Genomic DNA, 20,109 nt, shown 5'->3' with positions numbered 1-20,109 from the left:
ATGCAGGGATTTCTCAAACCTACTATTAAGGTTTGATAATTCATCAGAAAGACTCAGAACCCACTGAAAGTGCTATGTTTAAGGTTACGGTTTTATTATAGCAAAACAGTATAAATTAGAGCCAAAGAAAGATGCATAGGGCGAAATTTAGGCGAGTTCCAAACATGAAGCTTCCATGACGTGTTACTCTCCCAGCATTGTTATGTGGTGCTTATACATGCAGTATTGCCAGCGAGGCAAGATTCCTGAAGCCTTCATGTCCAGAGTTTTTATTGGAGTTTCATTACATAAACATGATTGATTGAGTCATTAATCAAATGGCTAAGATCAGTCTCCAGTCCCCTCCTCTGCCTACAGGTGGGATGATAGCATATGGCTCAAAGGTCCAACCAGAATCACATGGTTGGTCTTTATGGTGTGATCTGCCCCCAGCCTGAGCATAAACTATCAAGTGCCCTTGAGGGGTGTGTGTGAATAACAAAAACACTCCTGTCTCTGGGAAAATAACTAAGGTTTAGAGGTTACCTCCAGAAACCTCAACAAAGGCCAGACCTCTCTTTGGTCTGAGGCCAAATTCTTTAGTACACATTATGCTACTTTGTTTCATGGTAAGAAGGTAACAACACTGCCAGAAATCTCTTTTTCCCAAGTTTCATATGCCATGTATCTGTTTAAAATTTACCACTCTTTTTATCTTTTGTTTTCATTGATGTTAGTGGCCTATTTTGAAATAATTGAATCTATTCCTTAATTGAAGACATTTCATAAAGGGTAATAAGGTCTTTTGCCCTCTACCTTAATTTGATCTTATGAAGAGTGTTTGAATAGTGATTTACCAAGGAAGACACATTACAGTCTAATTTGATGTGGTTTGATAGGTATACTTTATTTTCATCTTACAAAGCTTAGCATGTGGGTGCCAGAAGTCTGATTGAAAGGAAGTAAAATCAGTGGAGCAATTAAACATTAACAAGGTGGGGGGCAATTATGCTAAACTTATGTAAATAGTTTTAGATTATGTATAAGTAATTACATTTTTCAGAGTAGTTGACAGGCAAAAATTAGATTGCTTATTTGTTTGAGACTTAATTTTGATTTATTTTTAAAGGTCATAATGGTTTCATTTTGAGCCTTCATTTAATTTCTTGCTTGAAGGTTATTACATGATGTAGCATTACTAAATTGAACCTTTTTAATGGTAATACGCAACATAAAAAATTGGAATTGGCTTCAGACTTTATACTAAAATGCCTTTTACTATCTTTTGTATGTTAAAGGCATGTCTTTGTAGTAAGAACTAAATTTATTTAAGAGTATCTTTTGTGTGCTTTTGCTTATTTCCTAAAGGGATAGTTGATAAGTTAGTTGATAAGCAGACAGTTGTCAAGTAGCATGTTCCATTTTAAATTGTCTTCATTTTAAAAATGTGTTGAACTTATTAAATGCATCTGTGATGATGAGGAAAAAGAATGTTAAATGTATTATATCATGTATGCGGTTCGACTTTTTTCAACAAATTGTATTGTCTCTTTCTTAAGCATGAATTTGGTTTTAAAAGATAAATCTGTAAGACTGACCCATGTAATATACTGAGATTCCATTTCCTTCTTGTATACCTTTTCATTTTCTTTAGAGTTAATAATGATTGCATATCTTCACTTGTTTGATTGCTTTTATAAAAAATACTTGAATATTCATTTTTCAAGCTTTCTGGCTGCTGAGCTGTTTTTGTTAACCTGGTTACTTGATGACAGAACATAAGCAGTCAGTCTTGAGCATCTTACCTTGTTTTCTAGTAGTGTCTAAGATAGTGTTCTGAATTAAATAGATGCTTTAATAATGCCTATAGATCTGAGGTGATCTGAAACATATATTTTTCAGAAAGAAAGGCTGTGTTACTAGGTTAAATTAGATTAATTGTGGGTTTCTAAATTTGAGTCCAAATGAAGTATATGGATTCAAGTTGTATAGCATACAAAGAGTTAAGAATTTTCAAATCTTTAGGTGACCATATTTTTTTCTCTTTAGTTAGAATCACATGGTTGCATTATAGTTTTTACTTAATTGGTACCTTTAACTTTTGATCCTGTTGAGAGTATAGTTTTGGTTTGGTACCATCTGGAGGCAAGAGTTGGACATCATTTGTGGAAGTCTTTTAGACTTGACTCTGAATATATTTGTGCCTTCAGTGTAAAAGAGTAATTGTATCAAGTACATCATTTATATTGAAGTTCTATATTGTTAAAAGTTAACTTTCGTAAGTTCTTATCTACCACTGTTCCGCTTGATTATTGGAGTAACAGTTAATTCTTAGGGATATAATAACTAAGGGAAACATTTATTACAAGTTCCAGATACGGTTGACATAAAACATTGTTTAAGTTTAAGGAATACAGTGTATTCATTTGACATATATATATTACAGAATGACTGTGGTGTAAGCTTTCAAGTATATAATACGATATTATTAACAATAATCACCATGGTGTTCTTTACCTCCCGAGAACTTATTCATATTATGAATAAGTTTGTACCCTTTGACTAACCTCTCCCCATATTCTGCAGCCCCCGCGCCATAGTAACCACTACTCTCTTACTCTGAGTTGGGCTTTTTACATTCCACATAAAAGTGAGATCATACAGTATTTGTCTTTTCTTTGACGTCTTTCACTTAACAGCATGCACATCATGCCCTCAGGTTCTATCCTTGTTTTGCAAATGGCAGGATTTCCCCCTTCTCATGGCTGAAAAACATCCATGACATATATGTATCACCCCTTCTTTATGCATTCATCCACTGAGGGACACTTTGATTGTTTCTGTATCTTGGCTGTTGTGACTAATGCTGCAAGGAACATGGGGGTGCAGTTATCATTTTGAGATCCTGTTTCCATTTTCTCTGGATATGTACCCAGAAGTGGGATTGCTGGATCATATAGTAGTGCTATTTGTAATTTTTGAGGAACCTCCGTGCAGTTTTTCATAGTGGCTGTACCAATTTATATTCCCACCAGCAGTGTATAAGGATTTCCTTTTCTTCAAATCCTTGACAACACTTAGCATCTGTCTTTCTGATGATAGCCTTTCTAAAAGGTGTGAGGTGAAACCTCAGTGTGGTTTTGATTTGCATTTCCCTGATGATTAGTGATTTTGAGAACCATTTTTGGTACCTATTGGCTATATGTATGTCTTTGGAAAAATGTTACCCAGTTCCTCTGCTGATTTTTTTTTTTTTTTAAATAAATTATTTGGTTTTTTGTTGTTGAGTTGTATGAGTTCCTTATATATATTTTGGAGTAACCCCTATCAGATACATGGTTTGCAAATATTTTCTTCCATTCCATATGTTGCCTTTTCATCTTGTTGATGATTTTGTAGATGGCTTTGATAAGTATGGACTTCAACAATATTAATTAATGCTTCCTATCCATGAACATGGGATATCTTTCCATTTGTTTGTGTCTTCAGTTTCTTTCATCAAAGTCTTGTGATTTTCAGGATACAAATCTTTCATCTCCTTTGTTGAATTTTATTCCTATGTATTTTATTGTTCTTGATGGTATTTTAAAGGGGCTTGTTTATTTTATTGTTAGGGTGTAGAAATGCAACTGATTTCTGTGTGATTTTGTATCTTGCAACTTTACTGAATCCATTAATTAGTTCTAGAAGTTTTTTAATGGAGTCTTTAAGATTTTCCATGTATGAGAATCATTTTATGCACAAAAACAGTTTTGTAGCTTTTTTTCCAATTTGAATGCTTTTTATTTTTTATTTTTTTCTTGCTTGGTTGCTCTGGCTAGGACTTCCACTAATATGTCAGAAGGAGTGGTAAGTGGTAACTCTTGTTCCTGATTTTAGAGGAAAAACTTTCCACCTTTCACCATTGAGTATGATGTCAAATGTGGGCTTGACATATATGGCCTTTATGTTGAGGTAGGATCCTCCTATACCCAAGTGTTGAGCATTTTTATCATAAGAGGATGTATTTTTGTCAGTAGCTTTTTCTGCATCTATTGATGATCATCTGATCTTAATCTGGCTTTTGTGTCAGAATAATGCTGGCCTCATAAAATGGAAACCAACATTTATTGAACCTCTTAAACATGCTCTTTCAGTTAATCTTTAATTATGTTGGATAGGAAAAAAAAATGTTGGATAGGTGTTTTATATATGTTTGTGTTTTGTGTTCCTCATATATAGAATGCAGAACGTAGGTTCTATCTTATAAAATTGTTTTTAGTATTAAATATGAATACATGGAAAGAACCTGTAAGAGCACCTTGAATATAGTATAAGTGCTCAGTAGTTGCTAGCAATTATTAATATTTTTATTGTTTTTGTTTTTATTTTTGTTGTCATATTTAGGAGGTGAGGTTCAATAACTTGTTCTAGTTGTGATAATAAGTAATAGAACTACATGTGAACTAACTACAAATCCATTTACTATCTTCCCTCTCATCTTCCCATAATGCTGTCTACCAAGGTGAATGATTAGTCCAGGGCTAGCAACACCAGCCTTCTGCCATCCAACCCAGTCCTGTTCTGGTCTCCTAACACAATCACATATTGCCTTCCAAAAAAGCAAGATATTGTACCTTTTCCCCCCATACATTAAAGATATTTTTATATATATATATTTTTTGTAATTCACTAGCAGTTGGAACATGAGGATCTAAAATAAAATAATAATGTCCCAAAATAAAATTTGGAGGGCTGTTTAGGATTCTTTTTAAAATTTAGTTTGACCTTTTGAGTGTTATAGCTGGGGAGTAACTTGAGTCTCCGGTACTACTTTGTTGTGGATTAACAGTGTGTCACTGTGACTGGTCATTGAATATGTTTGGTAAGAGAACTTTTTTTGTATGGTTCTGAGAAAATCATTTTGTATTCATAAATAGGAAATTAATGAATAGGAAAACTCAGTTACCCTTTTTGCATCTCAGCTTTGGATTTGAATAGCTTTATTATTCATTTCCTAATAGCAGTTCCTGTAAATTCTTTCATTAATCAAGCATTTTTATGGTATAAGGATATACTCAACCCAAGATCAGCATTTACCAAAATACGTGTTTTATGAAGGTAAAATGGCATTATAGGAGATTTGGGGTTGGATAAAGTTAAAAATATCTCTTTATTCAATATTATGTTTCAGAGTTTTTTATGTGAATTGTAAATCTCCCATCAGGATAATATATATAGTATATGGCCTTTTATAAAACTTAACACAGTAGCTTTGTCCCCCCCCCCTTTATTTTTTTTTTTAAGAGCATACTTTCAGAGCTCCATCTGACTACAAACACTTTGAAATGATTTAGGTTGATTTTCAACTCAATTGGGAATTCAGGACAAATGACTAGGCAGCAGATACAGCAGACTCATAGTTAGAATGTATTGAGCAGGGGCGCCTGGGTGGCTCCAGTCAGTTAAGCATCTGCCTTCAGCTCAGGTCATGATCCCAGGGTCCTGGGATCCAGTTCCGCATCAGGCTCCCTGCTCGTTGGGGAGTCTCCTTCTCCCTCTACCCCCCTGCTTGTGATCTCTCTTTCTCTCTCTCTCTGTCTCTCGGATAAATAAATAAAATCTTTAAAAAAAATTAAAAAAAAAATGTATTGAGCAGAGAGCTTCCAGAAATCAGTAAACATGGATTGTGAATCACGTACAAGGCCCTGTAGTTGTTCTCAGACTTCTTAGTTTCAGGGTCCTTAATAAAAACTCTTTTTTTTTTTAATAAGATATTTATTTATTGTTTTAGAGAGAGAGAACATGGGAAGAGGGGCAGAAGGAGAGAGAGAATCCTCAAGCAGACTTCTTGCTGAGCCCAGATCCTGACTCAGGGCTCTATCTCAACACCCGGAGATCATGACCTGAGCTGAAATCAAGAGTTGGATGCTCAACTGACTGAGCCACTCAGGCACCTCTTGGGTCCTTAATACACTCTTAAAAATTGAAGCCCAAAGAGCTTTTGGTTTATAGCTGTTGATATTTACTACATTAGAAATTAAAATAATATTTTGCAGTATATATTAATTCATTTAAAAGTAATTTGTTTCATGTAAACATAAGTAACCTTTTTTTAAAGTAAAAGATAACTTTCTCTAAGAAAAGATTCTCATGAGAAGAGTGACATTGCTTTGTGCTTTTCAAATTTTAAGGTCTGGCTTAAGAAATAGCTGAATTCTCCTATCTACTTCCATATTCAATCTCAATTGATTGAATCGCATTAAGTATCCTCTGGAAAGGTCCACTGTATACTCATGAAAGAGTGAGAGTGTAAAGGCAAATGAAACCTTAAAAATGACTATGAAAATAATTTTGACTTGACTGATCCAGTGAGAGGGGTCATCGGGAGCTCTGGGTCTCCACTGCACATTTGTAGAACTGCTCCCGTAGTAAATACAAGTGTTAACTACATTACTTCCTAAGAGCTCATACTTTGAATTTGGATTGCCTAGATTGTTAGAATCAAATAAAATTGTACATGTAAAAAATGGTACAATAAATAATAAAATGCCTGCTGTTCATTATTATTTCAAGATTTTTGTCCTGTTATGTCACTTTCGCTCACAGTTTTCCATTAGCTTCCCAACTCATTTGAGGTAAAAGCCAGAGGCTTTATTTACAGTGGGTTGCAAAGGTTTTTTTTCATCCTCTGACTTCTTGTTACCTCTCTGTGTTCATACAGTTGTTTTGACCTCAAATGCCCCTCCTCACTGTGCAAGTACTGGTTTTCTTACTGTTCATCAAACATTAGTCATATCCTTTCTCACAGCCTTTGTACATGATTTTTTTCTCCAGTTAACATTTACTTCTTCAGATATTGACATGTTTTATCCTCCAGTTCCATTGGGATTTTGGTTTTTGGCTTAATGGCACCTCAGTGGAATCTTTTTTTCATTTAACCCTTCGATGTATGATATATACACATTTCCTCTCCCTTCTCTGCTTTATTTATTTATTTATTTATTTTTCTGTGGGAGTTTCTGTTTTCTAACATACTTGATTTACTTGTTTGTCTCTCTTCCACTAGAATTTAAGTTCCATTAGAGATTTGGTTTTTGGTTTTTTTTGTTTTTGTTTTTTGGTCTAACTTGTTCATTACTGTATCTTCAATACCTAGAATATGCTTTAGTGCATTTTTTTTTTGAGAGAGCATGAGCTAGGATGGGGAGGGACTGAGGGATAGGGAAAGAGAATCCCAAGCAGGTTCTGTGCCCACCGTGCAGCCCGACATGGGGTTCAATCTCACCACCCTGAGATCATGACCTAAGCCGAAATCAAATGTCGGATGCTTAACCAACTGAGCCACCCGGGTGCCCCTGCTTGGTGCATATTTAAGTGCTGAAAAAATATTTTTTGTTTGAGTGAATCATTATTATTACTACTCTGAAGATGAAAGAATAATCTCTGCTTCTCAGAAATGTGTGGTCTCAGTAAGACAGTGCCTTTCAAATAAAATGAACATGTAAAGCATTTAGCTTGGCATTTTGGACATGTAGCAGTACTCACTAATTGGTAGCTGTTATTGAAGGATAAGCAAAGAAAGAACAGAATTAGACATTTCAGATAAAAATGACCTGAATAAAAGAACACTGCATTTACATCTCAGGAGCTAGGGTAGATAAATTTTAGGGGAATATTGAAAAAAAAAGGTTAGAACTATATTGTTCAGGCCAAGACATTTGGATTTTTCTGTAGGTAACGAGTTATTGCATATTTTTAAGGCAGAGGTGCTGGTAGGTTTGGAAGATGAATCCAAATGGAAGTCCTTAAGGTTGATTGGAAATCCTTCTGGTGTAGGCTGAACTGGAAATTAAAACATTAGCAAATTTATAATAACAACTTTTGCAAAATCATAAGTTATGCTCAATTATTAATGAGCTCTGAAATTATATGGTAGTATAAAATTATCATTTGATTTCAGTTGTATATTTTGAACTATGTTTGCAGTTGCCAGCTTTTAATGTATTTTTTTCATTTAAAACTGAGATCTTTGATTTAAAATAAACCAAGATGTTTATATTGGTAACTAACTTACTAAATATACTAATCTAGGGCAAAGTATGTTTAGTCCAGCAAACATTGGTCAACCACGGAAGACAACATTATCTCCTGCACAGTTGGATCCTTTTTATACTCAAGGAGATTCTCTGACTTCTGAAGATCATCTCGATGACACTTGGGTGACTGTGTTCGGGTAAGGTTTCTGGATCATTTACCTTTCAAAAAAAAAAAAAAAACCCGTCCCCAGCATTTATAATAAACAAACATACCCCCCCCAAAAAAAGGATTGCACAGCAAATGCTCATTTATCTGCCAACTGGCTACTACAGTTGTTAATATTTTACTTACATTCATTTTATCTTCCATTAATTCATCTTTTTTTGTTGGTACATTTCAGAGTAAGTTGCACACATCACTACAAATCAATCACCCTGACACTTCAGAATGTATATTATTTATTTTATTTTATTTATTTATTTTTTTAGAGAGGGAGGGATAGGGGAAAGAGAATCTTAAGTAGGCTCAATGCTCAGTGCAGAGCCCTACGTGGGGCTCCATCTCACAACCCTGAGATCATGACCTGAGTTGAAATCAAGAGTCAGACACTTAACCGACTGAGCCTCCCAGGTGCCCCCAGCATGCACATTATTAACTAGTGTTCAGTATTTGTATATAGTTTTTTTTTAGTCATTTATCTGTTTGCCACTTCTCATATTCTTTTCTCTTAAGCATATTTTCTGGATAATGGAACAGGATTGCCTCTTTAGACTTAGGAATCTCCTTTCTTTGTAGTGGTTATTACTCTGCCCTTTTTTTTTTTTTTTTTTTTATTTGAGAGAGAGAGAGCACGAGTACGGGGAGGAGCAGGGGGAGGAGCAGAGGGAGAAGCAGACTCCCTGCTAAGCAGGGAGCCCGATGTGGGACTTGATCTCCGGATCCCGGGATCATGACCTGAGCTGAAGGCAGATGCTTAACCGACTAAGCCACCCAGGTGCCCCTATTACTCTGCTTATATTGGACTTCACCAGTTTGGAACTATCAAATTGAATTTCATTTGTATATATACATACTGTGTCACAAGGTTGGTACTTTATAGTTACAGGATATTGAGTATTAATAGAAATTGTACATGCCCTATATGCATTTTGAATAGATTTTTAGATTAAAAAAAGTACTTTAAAGCATTTTGGAGATCATACTGCATCATCTGCAGATGAGAAAACTGAGGTTTTAGATTAAGTGATTTATTCAGAGGTTTACATCTAGTTATTAGTAAAGTGTCAGCAAAAAACCTGAGGTCCTTTGATTTTTAAGCTGTTATTGTTCATACTGTACTACATAAGGTTTGCTTCTGAAAGTGTGATACGTCATACTGATATTGGGTCTTACTGTATTTAGTTTTGGGGTAAAAAGTGAGCTTCTTGAAGAACAATGCACAGTAAATGTTAGTGGACTTTATATATTCAGTTTATTTAAAATTTAAAAATTCAAAGGAATATATAAGAATCTACAGTGAAAACTACTCCTTCCCACTTTTGTCCCCAGCTAGTTTTTCTCCCCTTTAAGGCAGTATTGGCCACCTGTTTTTTATGTAACCTTCCAGAGAGATTCTATGTGTTATTGATCCTCTTTAGATAAAAAATTGGGATCATCTTACTCTCCAGAAAGCCTATTCATAGCAATTGGATGGCTTCTTGATTTTTTTTTTATGTTTAAATTTTCATATTCTCTCATGACATGGTTATGCCTTTGAACTTGGATGTCCACTCCCAAATCTGTTTTGGGACTCAGTAGTAATGGTGTTCCTTTTAAGATTCCTCAGTAATTAGATAAATTACTTGACGTTCTTCTGCTAGTCTTTTTCTTCATTTTTAAGATATACACTTTCCCACCTATTAAATTTCTGTTGGTTTTATGTTTTAGTAACCCTGTATATGAGTTTGATTGCAAGAACTGAAATGTTTTCTTCTAAGGGATAAAATATTTTGATCATTTATAGGGTAATACATCTAAAATATGTATGTTCTTTCTTTGATAATTTAACTTTTTCCTGTTGATTCAGGGTCATCATGAAATGTTATTCATTATTTTAAGGGGTTCTTTTACAGGATAATGGAATGTTTCCACTCAAAGTGGTCCCTAGAGTCTTAGAATTTCATTTTATTTTTCAAGTACCTCCCTCACTTGCAACCATTATTTTTCTTTCATTTTTATTTTCTTCAACTCTGCTTTGTAGGCACTTTGCCTTATTTGTTGCTTTTCTTTGAGGTTACAAATCTTATATCCAAACATATGTAACATAAAATAAAATTTCAGTCCTGAATGCAGTATTTTACTCATACGCATTTTAATATATGGACTTTATCATTTATTTTTGTGACTCAGATTTTTTTCCCTTAGGTTCTAATCCAGGTTCTTGATAACTGACATTACTTGTTAAGGAAACTCCAGATTTTCAATTTAAAATAGCTTTATTGTTTGGACTATAAAAATAGTGTCTGATAAAATATTTAAACCATACAGAACTTTAAGAAGAAAATAAAAATCACAATTTTCTCAGAGATTTTTGGCTATTAAAACCTTGGTAACCATCCTTTTAAATGTTTCTATACCATTGATATTGGTACTGACTTTTCATTTTTGTTTCAGAACTAAATTTCTGAATTTTCAGTAGGTGCTCAATGTATAATAATATGAGTATATAATTTAAAATTCTTTTCCTCTTAATAACTGTAGTATACCTAAGTATTTCACACACACACACACACACGCTCACACACGCTCACACACCCTTGTAAAATATATACAGAGCTGCAATATCATAGTTCTTTCCTTAAGGGTATGGTAATGGCAGTGAGAATGGAATTTTAGAGTTTTCATAGATGGAATCTGGGGATGGAGAAGAATGGCTGAGTCAAAGCTAACTTTAATATATTTGCTTTTGGGTGATAAGCAATGATAGATTTAGCTGATATAGGGGGAAATAATGACTAGGGATTTCCTATTATTCTAGTCTGTTATGGGAAACTTACCTTGAAACACTTATAAGTATGGTAATTTGCATTTGTATTTATTATGAAAGTTGACTGGACAACTCTTTTTTCAGGTTTCCTCAAGCATCTGCTTCCTATATATTATTACAATTTGCACAGTATGGGAATATCTTAAAACATGTGGTAAGGTTTACTTCATTTCAGTTCAAGATTTAGTCTGAAGAAAAATAAGCTGTAAATTGAGGGAAACTCTGCTGCTGAATATTGTCTGCTTTTTCCAAACTTAAAAGTTTTTCTTTCTTTTTTTTAAGTTTTCATTGAATATGTCTGTTGGAGTCTAGAAGGCTAGAAGTTGCATAGTAGTTGATAAAAAGGGATAAAGAGAGAAGATAAGAGAGTGAGAATTTCAGGCTCCACCCCCCCCATTTCTTTTTTAATAGTTCACAGTCTTTTAACAAAAATTACGCCAAATATTATATTACTGTCTTCCAGTGTGAGCTTGTTTTATTGGAGATAAAGGAAAAGAGAGAAGTTCCTGATTTACAGAGTTCTTAGGGCTTTTTTAACTTGTAGAGGGCTTTTTTGAAAAAGTATCTTACCTTACCTGTAACAAGTTATAAATAACAAATCTTTTTTTCTGTTACCAGGGATTGACTTACTTTAATTCCTACAGAAAATAAGATTGATGAATACAATTTTTAAAAACTTGATAGCAAGTGTTAATAAGACCTATTATAAGGAACAATTATCTTTTGAGGATTACTTTCAGAGAATATTTGCCACATATCCTTTTTCTTCTTTTTTTTAAAGATTTTATTTATATATTTATGTTAGAGAGTGAGAGAGCATGAGCTGGGGAAGGAGCAGAGGGAGAGGGACAAGCAGACTCCTTGCTGAGTGTGGAGCCCCACCAGAGCCAAAATCAAGAGTTGGATGCTTAACCGACTGAGCCACCCAGGCACCCCAGTATTTGCCACATATTCTTTATAGTAGAGAATTGAGAGTTAGGTAGAAATTATTGAAATTGTTTAATAAGGGGTCGCCTTAGGTGGCTTAGTCGGTAAAGCATCTGCCTTGGGCTCAGGTCATGATCCCAGGGTCCTGGGATCGAGCTCTGCATCGGGCTCCTTGCTCAGTGGGGAGTCTGCTTCTCTCTCTCCCTCTGCTCCTCCATCCCGCTTGTGCTGTCTCTTGCTCACTCACTCTCAAATAAGTAAATAAAATCTTTAAAAAGAGAAAAGAAAAAGAAATTGTTTAATAGGATTTTTGTTGAATCCTGCATACAGCTTGTTATGGGGCATCAAATAAAAAGTGGAAGCAGATATATATATATATTTTTAAGATTTTATTTATTCATTTGAGAGAGAGAGAGAGTACAGAGGGAGAGTGAGATGGAGAAGCAGACTCCCCACTGAACAGGGAGCCCAGTTTGGGGCTCAATCCCAGGACCCTGGCTTCATGACCTGAGCCGAAGGGAGACGCTTAACCGACTGAGCCACGCAGGCGCCCCTATATCTTCATATATTTGTATTTTCTAATAGAATTCATTTTTTAGATTTTATATATTTTATGTTTTAAGAGACAACTTCATTCTTTGCAGATGTCTAACACAGGAAATTGGATGCATATTCGTTATCAATCTAAACTGCAGGCCCGGAAAGCCTTAAGCAAAGATGGGAGGATTTTTGGAGAGTCCATCATGATTGGTGTAAAACCATGTATAGATAAAGTAAGTTATTGCTGTTGTAAGGAAAATAGCTTTATCTATATGAAGAGCACGAGTCTGAGCACTGACGACAGTTATGTCACTTTGCTTCACTATGCCCCTTTTTCTTGCAAAATGTGATGATGTTATAGTACTGTTTTCATGGGAAGCCAAAGATGTCACAGGACTTTAGAATTTAGAGATAATCCATACAAACCCCTTCTATTTTACAGATTAAGAGGCCAAGAGGACTTAAATAATTTACAGAGTGGTTAAAGGTGAGACCTAGATTTTAGGTCTCTTAACTTCTCATTCTCTTGTGCAAAGCAACATCAAATTCTTTAAATACTTTAAAAGAATACTGCTGTTTCAGAACAAAAGGTTTCACAGGAATAGTTAACAGGGTTAACTATTAAAATGGCTGAAGCTTTTTATTAGTCATTTTTATTTTAAAATCTTTTAAAACATTTATATACCTATAAAATAATATTTAGCACAATTTATACTTTGTGGCTTGTAAAATCATGATCATTCTTAAATAATTATGCATGAACTTCTGTCTACCAGCACTGTGCTTGGTGCTTATATACACATTAATGCACAAAAGCAGGCATGGCTCCTGTTCTTACAATGTGGTTGCTGTAAAGTATGTAATTATTATATTGTGCTGTAACAGATGTTTGTAGAGGCTAGAGGAGAATCTGGGGTTCCTGGCTACTAAGTAACACTGGACTTCAATCCTCCCCCCACCCCAGGATTTCCTCAAAATTCTGCTTTTTCTTGTGTTTTTTCATAGTATTTGTTAGGAGATTTTTACTCTTTGAAGTCTCTAGTTGTGTTGATCATGTTTGAGGTCATTGAAGTGAACTTTCTGTCTGAGCATTGTATCTCAAATACTAGCTAAGAAGCATATATTGTTTTAGCAAGGCTAAAATTGTTTGAAAGGTTAATTAGATCAAAGAAAGTATGCTCCTTTTAATAAAGTTTTCTTTCTAAGTAGGATGTAATAGTGAATAACATATTATGTTTATAAACAGAGAAGTTCTTTATCTTTATTTCTCCAGAGTGTTATGGAAAACAATGACAGGTGTGCTTTATCATCTCCATCTCTAGCCTTTACACCACCAATCAAAACCTTAGGTACACCAACCCAACCTGGAAGTACTCCTAGGATTTCTACCATGAGACCTCTTGCTACAGCATACAAAGCTTCTACTAGTGACTATCAGGTATTTTAAGAATTGGGTAAAAAAGATATACTTTATTTTTGTATTTATTTATTAAAAGATATACTTTAAAGGGGAAGTGCCTAGCATGTTTAACTTTTTCATTGGGTTGATTTGTATGCCATTTGATATTTCTTACTGAAGTGATTGCCTTGATGAAATACCTATAAACTTTGCATTCTTAAATTTCCTATTTTAAAAATTAGAATTTTGGCCAATTGAAAACTTATGTTGAATTTTTAAAAAATTTCTTTGCCATTATTTAAAACATTTTGAGAGTTTTAGTTTTTTCTGAGTTATATTTGCATACATTAAAAGTTTTCTTTTGTGAACATCTCTGGCATGAGGGAATATTAAAACCCTTTGACTAAGTCTGATGGCATCACAAATGAAGAATCTCAGGTTGGAGTAGCTGTGGTTATCAGAGAAACTACTGACTAGCTCCCATTTCATAATTTCTCATTTCAAAAAGTGTAAAGGAAAAGTTCATTGTATTCATTGAAGAATGATAAAAGTATTATGACTCTCATTCAGTATGTTATTATTGTCCCCTACTAAATTAACCAGGTTCTGAACTTGCCTAGCTATAGACGTGGGTCCTGAAACAGCAAATAAAACACTTTACGCTTTAGTAAGACAGGTAGTGACAATTTAGTCTTTTGATTTCCCCTGAAATTTGGAGACTAGAACTGTTTTTTTCCTTTAAGTTTTTTCTTTTAAACCAGTATTTTTTATTTTTTTTATTTTTAAAGTAGGCTCCACACCCAGCGCGGGTCTTGAACTTACAACCCTGAGATTAAAAGTCACATGTTCTACCGACTGAGCCAGCCAGGTGCCCCTAAACCAGTATTTTAAAATCCTCATTTCCTATCATATGATCTCACTGATATGAGGAATTTGAGAAATAAGACGAGGATCATAGGGGAAGGGAGGGAAAAGTGAAACAAGATGAAACCAGAGAGGGAGACAAACCATAAGAGACCCAGCAGAGGGTTGTTGGAATGGAGGGGGGTGGGAGGGATAGGGCGGCTGGGTGATAGACATTGGGGAGGGTATGTGCTACGGTGAGCACAGTGAATTGTGTAAGACTGATGAATCACAGACCTGTACCCCTGAAACAAATAATACATTATATGTTAATTAAAAAAATAAAAATAAAATCCTCATTTCCTGGGGTACCTGGATGGCTTAGTCAGTTAAGCATCCGACTCTTGATCTCAGCTCAGGAGCTCAGGTCTTGATCTCAGCGTTGTGAGTTCAAGCCCTGCATTGGGCCCCATGCTGGGCGTGTAGCCTACCTTAAAGAAAACAAAACAGAACAAAACTCTTGTAGCTTTTGTGTTGTTTGTTCAGTTTCCTAATAAAAGGAGCAGATATAATTTATCTTGCCAAAGGAGTAAGATTTTGTCCTTCTTTAGAGCATAAGGATGTTCTAACTAAATCCGTATAGTAATCTTTAAATATTACAAATGCATTTAACTGTTTGGCTCTTTTAAATTAGTTAACTGTAGAATTGATTATGATCCTGAGGAAACTATAACACTAACAATTATGTTTTTTTTAATAGGTTATTTCTGACAGACAAACACCAAAAAAAGATGAAAGTCTTGTATCCAAAGCAATGGAGTACATGTTCGGCTGGTAGTACAGTAAGAGCTAAGAACTTACCTACCATGGAGGAGGCTGCTACACTAAAACAGAGTTAGCAGAGTACTGCCGCCTTTCTTTTGGTTAGTTGTATAACCACTCATGGCAGTATTGGATAGCTATCTCATACTCTTTAGAAGACTTTTTCTTTAAGGATACAGCGTATTTGGAGCTCGCACTTTAAAAGATGCTTGAGATACGTTTTAAAGAAACAAAAAAATCCCTGTAAATAGGATTTTGTGCTTTCTGTGATAGTGCATGCTTAAGCACAAAAACTCAGCATTGATTACCGTAAATTATCTAATTGAATTTGTGGTGAAGATTTGTAGTCTTCATGAGTTGGTGGGGTGAATTTCATGAAGGGTAACTTGTACAGCTCCTTATAACAAGACACAAAGATTATAATTAACAATTTGAATTATGGTCTTTTAATTTAGATAGTATTTAATATTTTAATTATCCTCGTTTATGTATGTCCTGTCGTGGATTGTCATCCTTCAGTATACTAAAACCAAAACAGTCTTTTTAAAAACCTACTAAAGTTTCTTGATAATAAACTTTGTCAATTATATATATTGAACCTTTTTTGTAAGTGATTTATTTTATTAACTATTTAAAAAAATTTGAAGTGTTTGCTGAAATAGAGGAAATATGTCATGAATCTCCACATACCTGTAATTTAGCTTTAATAACCATGTAACCATCAATATTTTGCCTTGTTTCTTCTCTCCCCCTTTTGTTTAAAGCCCATCTCAGATATGACATCATTTTATTTTTATTTATTTTTTTTAAAAGATTTTATCTATTTATTTGACAGAGAGAGAGGGAGAGAGAAGCAGGCTCCCCACTGAGCAGGGAGTCCGACGTGGGGCTCGATCCCAGGGCCCTGGGATCATGACCTGAGCTGAAGGCAGACGCTTAACCGATTGAGCTACTCAGGGGCCCTCATGTCATTTTAATCTAAATACTTGAGGATATATCAAAAAAGAACATTCCCACTTATAATTACAGTATCAGTATCACACCTAACAATTAGTAACAGTTTCTTAGTATCTAATGTCCAGTCCATTTAAAAATTTCCCAGTTATCAGGGCACCTGGGTGGTTCAGTTGGTTAAGTTCTGACTTTAGCTCAGGTCAAGATCTCAGGGTCCTGGGATTGAGCCCTGCATTGGGCTCCACCCTCAGCAGGGAGTCTGCTTGTCCCTCTGCCCCTCCCCCTGCTTATGTGCTCTCTCTCTCTCTCTCTCTGTCCCAAATAAATAAAATCTTAAAAAAAAAAAAATTCCCAGTTATCTCCAAAATGTATTTATGGTTGGTTGGTTCAAATCACTGTCTAGAGTAGGTGTACATGGTATATTTGGTGGTTTTTTCTTTTTCTTTCCTTTTTTTTTACGATTTATTTATTTATTTTAGAGAGAGCAGGGGGAGCGGCATAGGGAGACAAGCAAATTCCCTTCTGAGCAGGGATCTCGATGGGGGGGCTCAGTCCCAGGACCCTGGGATCATGACCTGAGCTGAAATCAAGAGTCAGCGCTTAACCAGCTGAGCCACCCAGGCGCCCCTGGTTGTTTTATTTTTAAAGTATCTTGAAATCTAAATTAGTTCCTGCTCTCTTCATACCGTACTTCTTGAAGAAACTGTGGGAGTTGCCTATAGAGTCTCATAGACTCAGTTCGGTCGATTGCTCTTGTGTTTAATTTGTTCTGTCGTTTATCCCATATCCTAAAAGTTGGATCTAGAGAGGAGTAATTAGATTCTGATTTCTCTTTTCTCTTCTTCCTTTTTTTTTGAGCAGTAATACTTGATAGTATGGTGCACCTTATATTTAATCAAGAGGCATTTAATTCTGGTTGTCTCACTTTACTGAGGCTCAAACTGGTCATTGGGCACATAGGCAAAATCTTGACACCTTTGTTGGAAAATTTCCCATAACTTTTTTGCATTATGTTTTTGAGAGTGTGCATTAACGGTATTTGCCTGAGTCAGTTATTTCATTAAGGTTTGCAAAATGAAGATTTTCCAAATCTATCATTTGTGTTGTATTTATTAGCTGGAATTCTTTTACATATAAAAACCTTGCTCCACCCATTAGGGCTATTTGGTTACATGGAATATATTCATACCAGAATGGCAGGATAAATATTTCATCCTTTCTTCTTACATTTTTCAGAGTAATTTTTGGTGCCCTGGCAACTCTAATTGGTGTCCAGTGAGTTAAAAAAAAGTTTTTCCCTTTAGTATCACTAGACACAGCTTTTTTTTTTTTAATCACTGTTTTTAGTCACTTGTAGTCATTATCTTTTGTTCAAATTACTACCCTTGGCTAGTAGAACCTCATCAAGCTGGCTCTTGAATGAAAAGGAGGTTTTTAATTGAAATAATATTTCATCATAGTACAAGTGTCTAGGTAATCTGCATCTTTCTTTAATACATCTTTATAAAGAATAAAATAGCACATTGTATGGGAAGGTATTGATGTGCTTTTTAATAAGATCACAGCAAACTACCATTGAAGATTTGTTCAGTTCTCTGAGGTGAAGTGTGATACTAAGGAAAATACTGGCATGGTAAAAATCCATTTATCATTACATTTATAGAGTTTTTCTTCTAATACTTAACATCAAAGTTTTTCTCTTCCAACTTAAAATAAGATTGTATTTTATATCTTACATACAGAACTCAGTTTTTCAAGGTAGAACTGACTGCTAAATCCCGTTAAACTCTTGCATTTGTATTTGTGTTTTACACATATTGTAAAAGGATTATAGTTTTTTTGTTTGTTTTTGAGAGGGCATTTTATTTCTGTAGACCTTTGTGGAGCATGAAGTTTGCTTTCTGACTAAAAATACTTGTTTGCTATGTTGATTTTGTGTAAGCCCAATATTGTATTACTTGTCTTTGTATTCATAACATCATTTACTTAAAAAGAGCCAGAAAAGATATAAATGTATCAAACCAACACATTGTATGACTTAAACTTACACGGTGTTATAGATCAGTTATATCAATTAAAAAAAATAATAACAAAAACCAAAACGAATAGGAAAGAGCAAGGAGAATATCAGAAAGCAAACTGCCATCTTTTTCAGTACTACAAAACACAACAGAAGTGGAAACTGAGAAAGCTATTAAAGTTACCCTGAACCAAGCCTCTTCCTCAAAATTCAGAAAAGCTGATTTCATACAAAAATAAGTAACATAAAACTATAGTCATGCAAAGTTGTTATAAAAAATGGATGGTAATGGGGTCCCTAGGTGGCTCAGGTCATGATCCCGGGGTCCTGGGATCGAGCCCCGCATCAGGCTCCTTGCTCAATGGGGAGCCTGCTTCTCCCTCTGCTTGTGCTCTCTCCTCTCTCTCTCTGACAAAATCTTTAAAAAAAAAACGGATGGTAAGGAACAAAATATTCGAAAGACATTGAACACCAGAATGGCATGCACATAAGAGGTCAGAAGTATGACCTAATATTTAAAAATGACTTCTAAGATGTTTTGAAAGTGATACAAAGTATGAAAGAATACCAAAAATTAGAATTTCAAAAACTTTGGGAAAGTACTAGAAATAAAAGGAAAAATAATTTGGAAGTAAGACTAAACTAGGGTAAACACAAAAGCAGACAAACAGCAGATAACATCTTATGGGAAATAGAATGTCAAAAGTAGGATGGCTTTATAAAAAGGATTCATGGGAAAATGATAAATCTTAGTAAAAAAAATATATACAGAAAAAATTATATGAGGAATATTTTTCTTAAAAAAAAAAATACTTGGAGCTACACATTGAAACAACACCCTGCCTACCTGACAATGTTCTCTCATTTAAAACTTTGGATTTGGCTATCTAGATAAAAGCAAGTGACTTAGAAGCAGCACTGTGCCAGGAGAAAATAATATATTTAAGATACTTGTAGGAAAAAAATGTGAACAAAATATTTTATTTCTAACAAAACTGATTTTGAAGGGTAAATATTACTTCTCAGACATCAACTTGCAGGAATTCAGGAAACATGTTTTCCTTGAGTGCTTCCTGGGAAATGGACCAGAGAATGTGCTCAGATGAACTAAATAACTAGGAAGATGTTGACACAAAGTCTATGGTGAGCATTAAATTTGACATCACGTCACCACCAGAGTGCTGACCAGGTTCATTGCTTGAAGCTCAACCCACTGGGTGGATTGTCCCTCATTACTGTCTTTCTGTGTCTAATATGGCAGTGGTCAGTGTTTGGCATATAGCATTCTGATCCATCTGTGAATAAAACTTGTATTTTTTTCTCCCCTATTAGCTGATGATAGTGAACTCTAAGTTGTAGATTGTGAATTGAGGGAGAGTGTTAGTATCTTGGACGTAAGTGATGTAGGGTTCTGGGCCACCTTTTCATTAACCTTGGGAGCCTGTGGTCCTGCTTGGCCCCCATCCTGAATGTACCATGGATTGCTGCCATGCTGGCTAGGCTGGTGGCTGGTGAATCTGACAATACTGAGCTGATGATGGGTCGCTCTGGTCACCTGGTTGATACACTGTAATTGACGCT

General features: G+C 34.9%; 1 protein-coding gene across 2 annotated transcripts in view; it reads left to right on the top strand.

The window, feature by feature from the left end:
- Positions 1–16,204, top strand: part of NUP35 (nucleoporin 35) — a 40,896-nt gene extending 24,692 nt beyond the window's left edge. Inside the window, exons 5-9 of one of the 2 annotated variants that reach the window (XR_004679652.1) lie at positions 8,053–8,194; positions 11,108–11,177; positions 12,595–12,723; positions 13,813–13,928; positions 15,493–16,204. Coding sequence is in view for 1 of the 2 variants with exons in the window: in XM_035007581.1 (XP_034863472.1) it covers positions 8,053–8,194; positions 11,108–11,177; positions 12,595–12,723; positions 13,764–13,928; positions 15,493–15,570 (584 nt within the window). In the remaining variant the exon portion in view is untranslated. Of the gene's footprint in view, positions 1–8,052; positions 8,195–11,107; positions 11,178–12,594; positions 12,724–13,763; positions 13,929–15,492 lie in introns of both variants that reach the window. The other variant, XM_035007581.1, reaches the window with a different exon arrangement.
- Positions 16,205–20,109: the final 3,905 nt, after the last annotated feature.

This window comes from Mirounga leonina, unplaced genomic scaffold, assembly GCF_011800145.1.
Source record: "Mirounga leonina isolate KUSES-001 unplaced genomic scaffold, KU_Mleo_1.0 Mir_151, whole genome shotgun sequence".
Taxonomy (NCBI): Eukaryota; Metazoa; Chordata; class Mammalia; order Carnivora; family Phocidae; genus Mirounga; species Mirounga leonina.
Note: the sequence above shows the minus strand (reverse complement) of the source record. Positions and strands in the feature narration are given on the sequence as shown.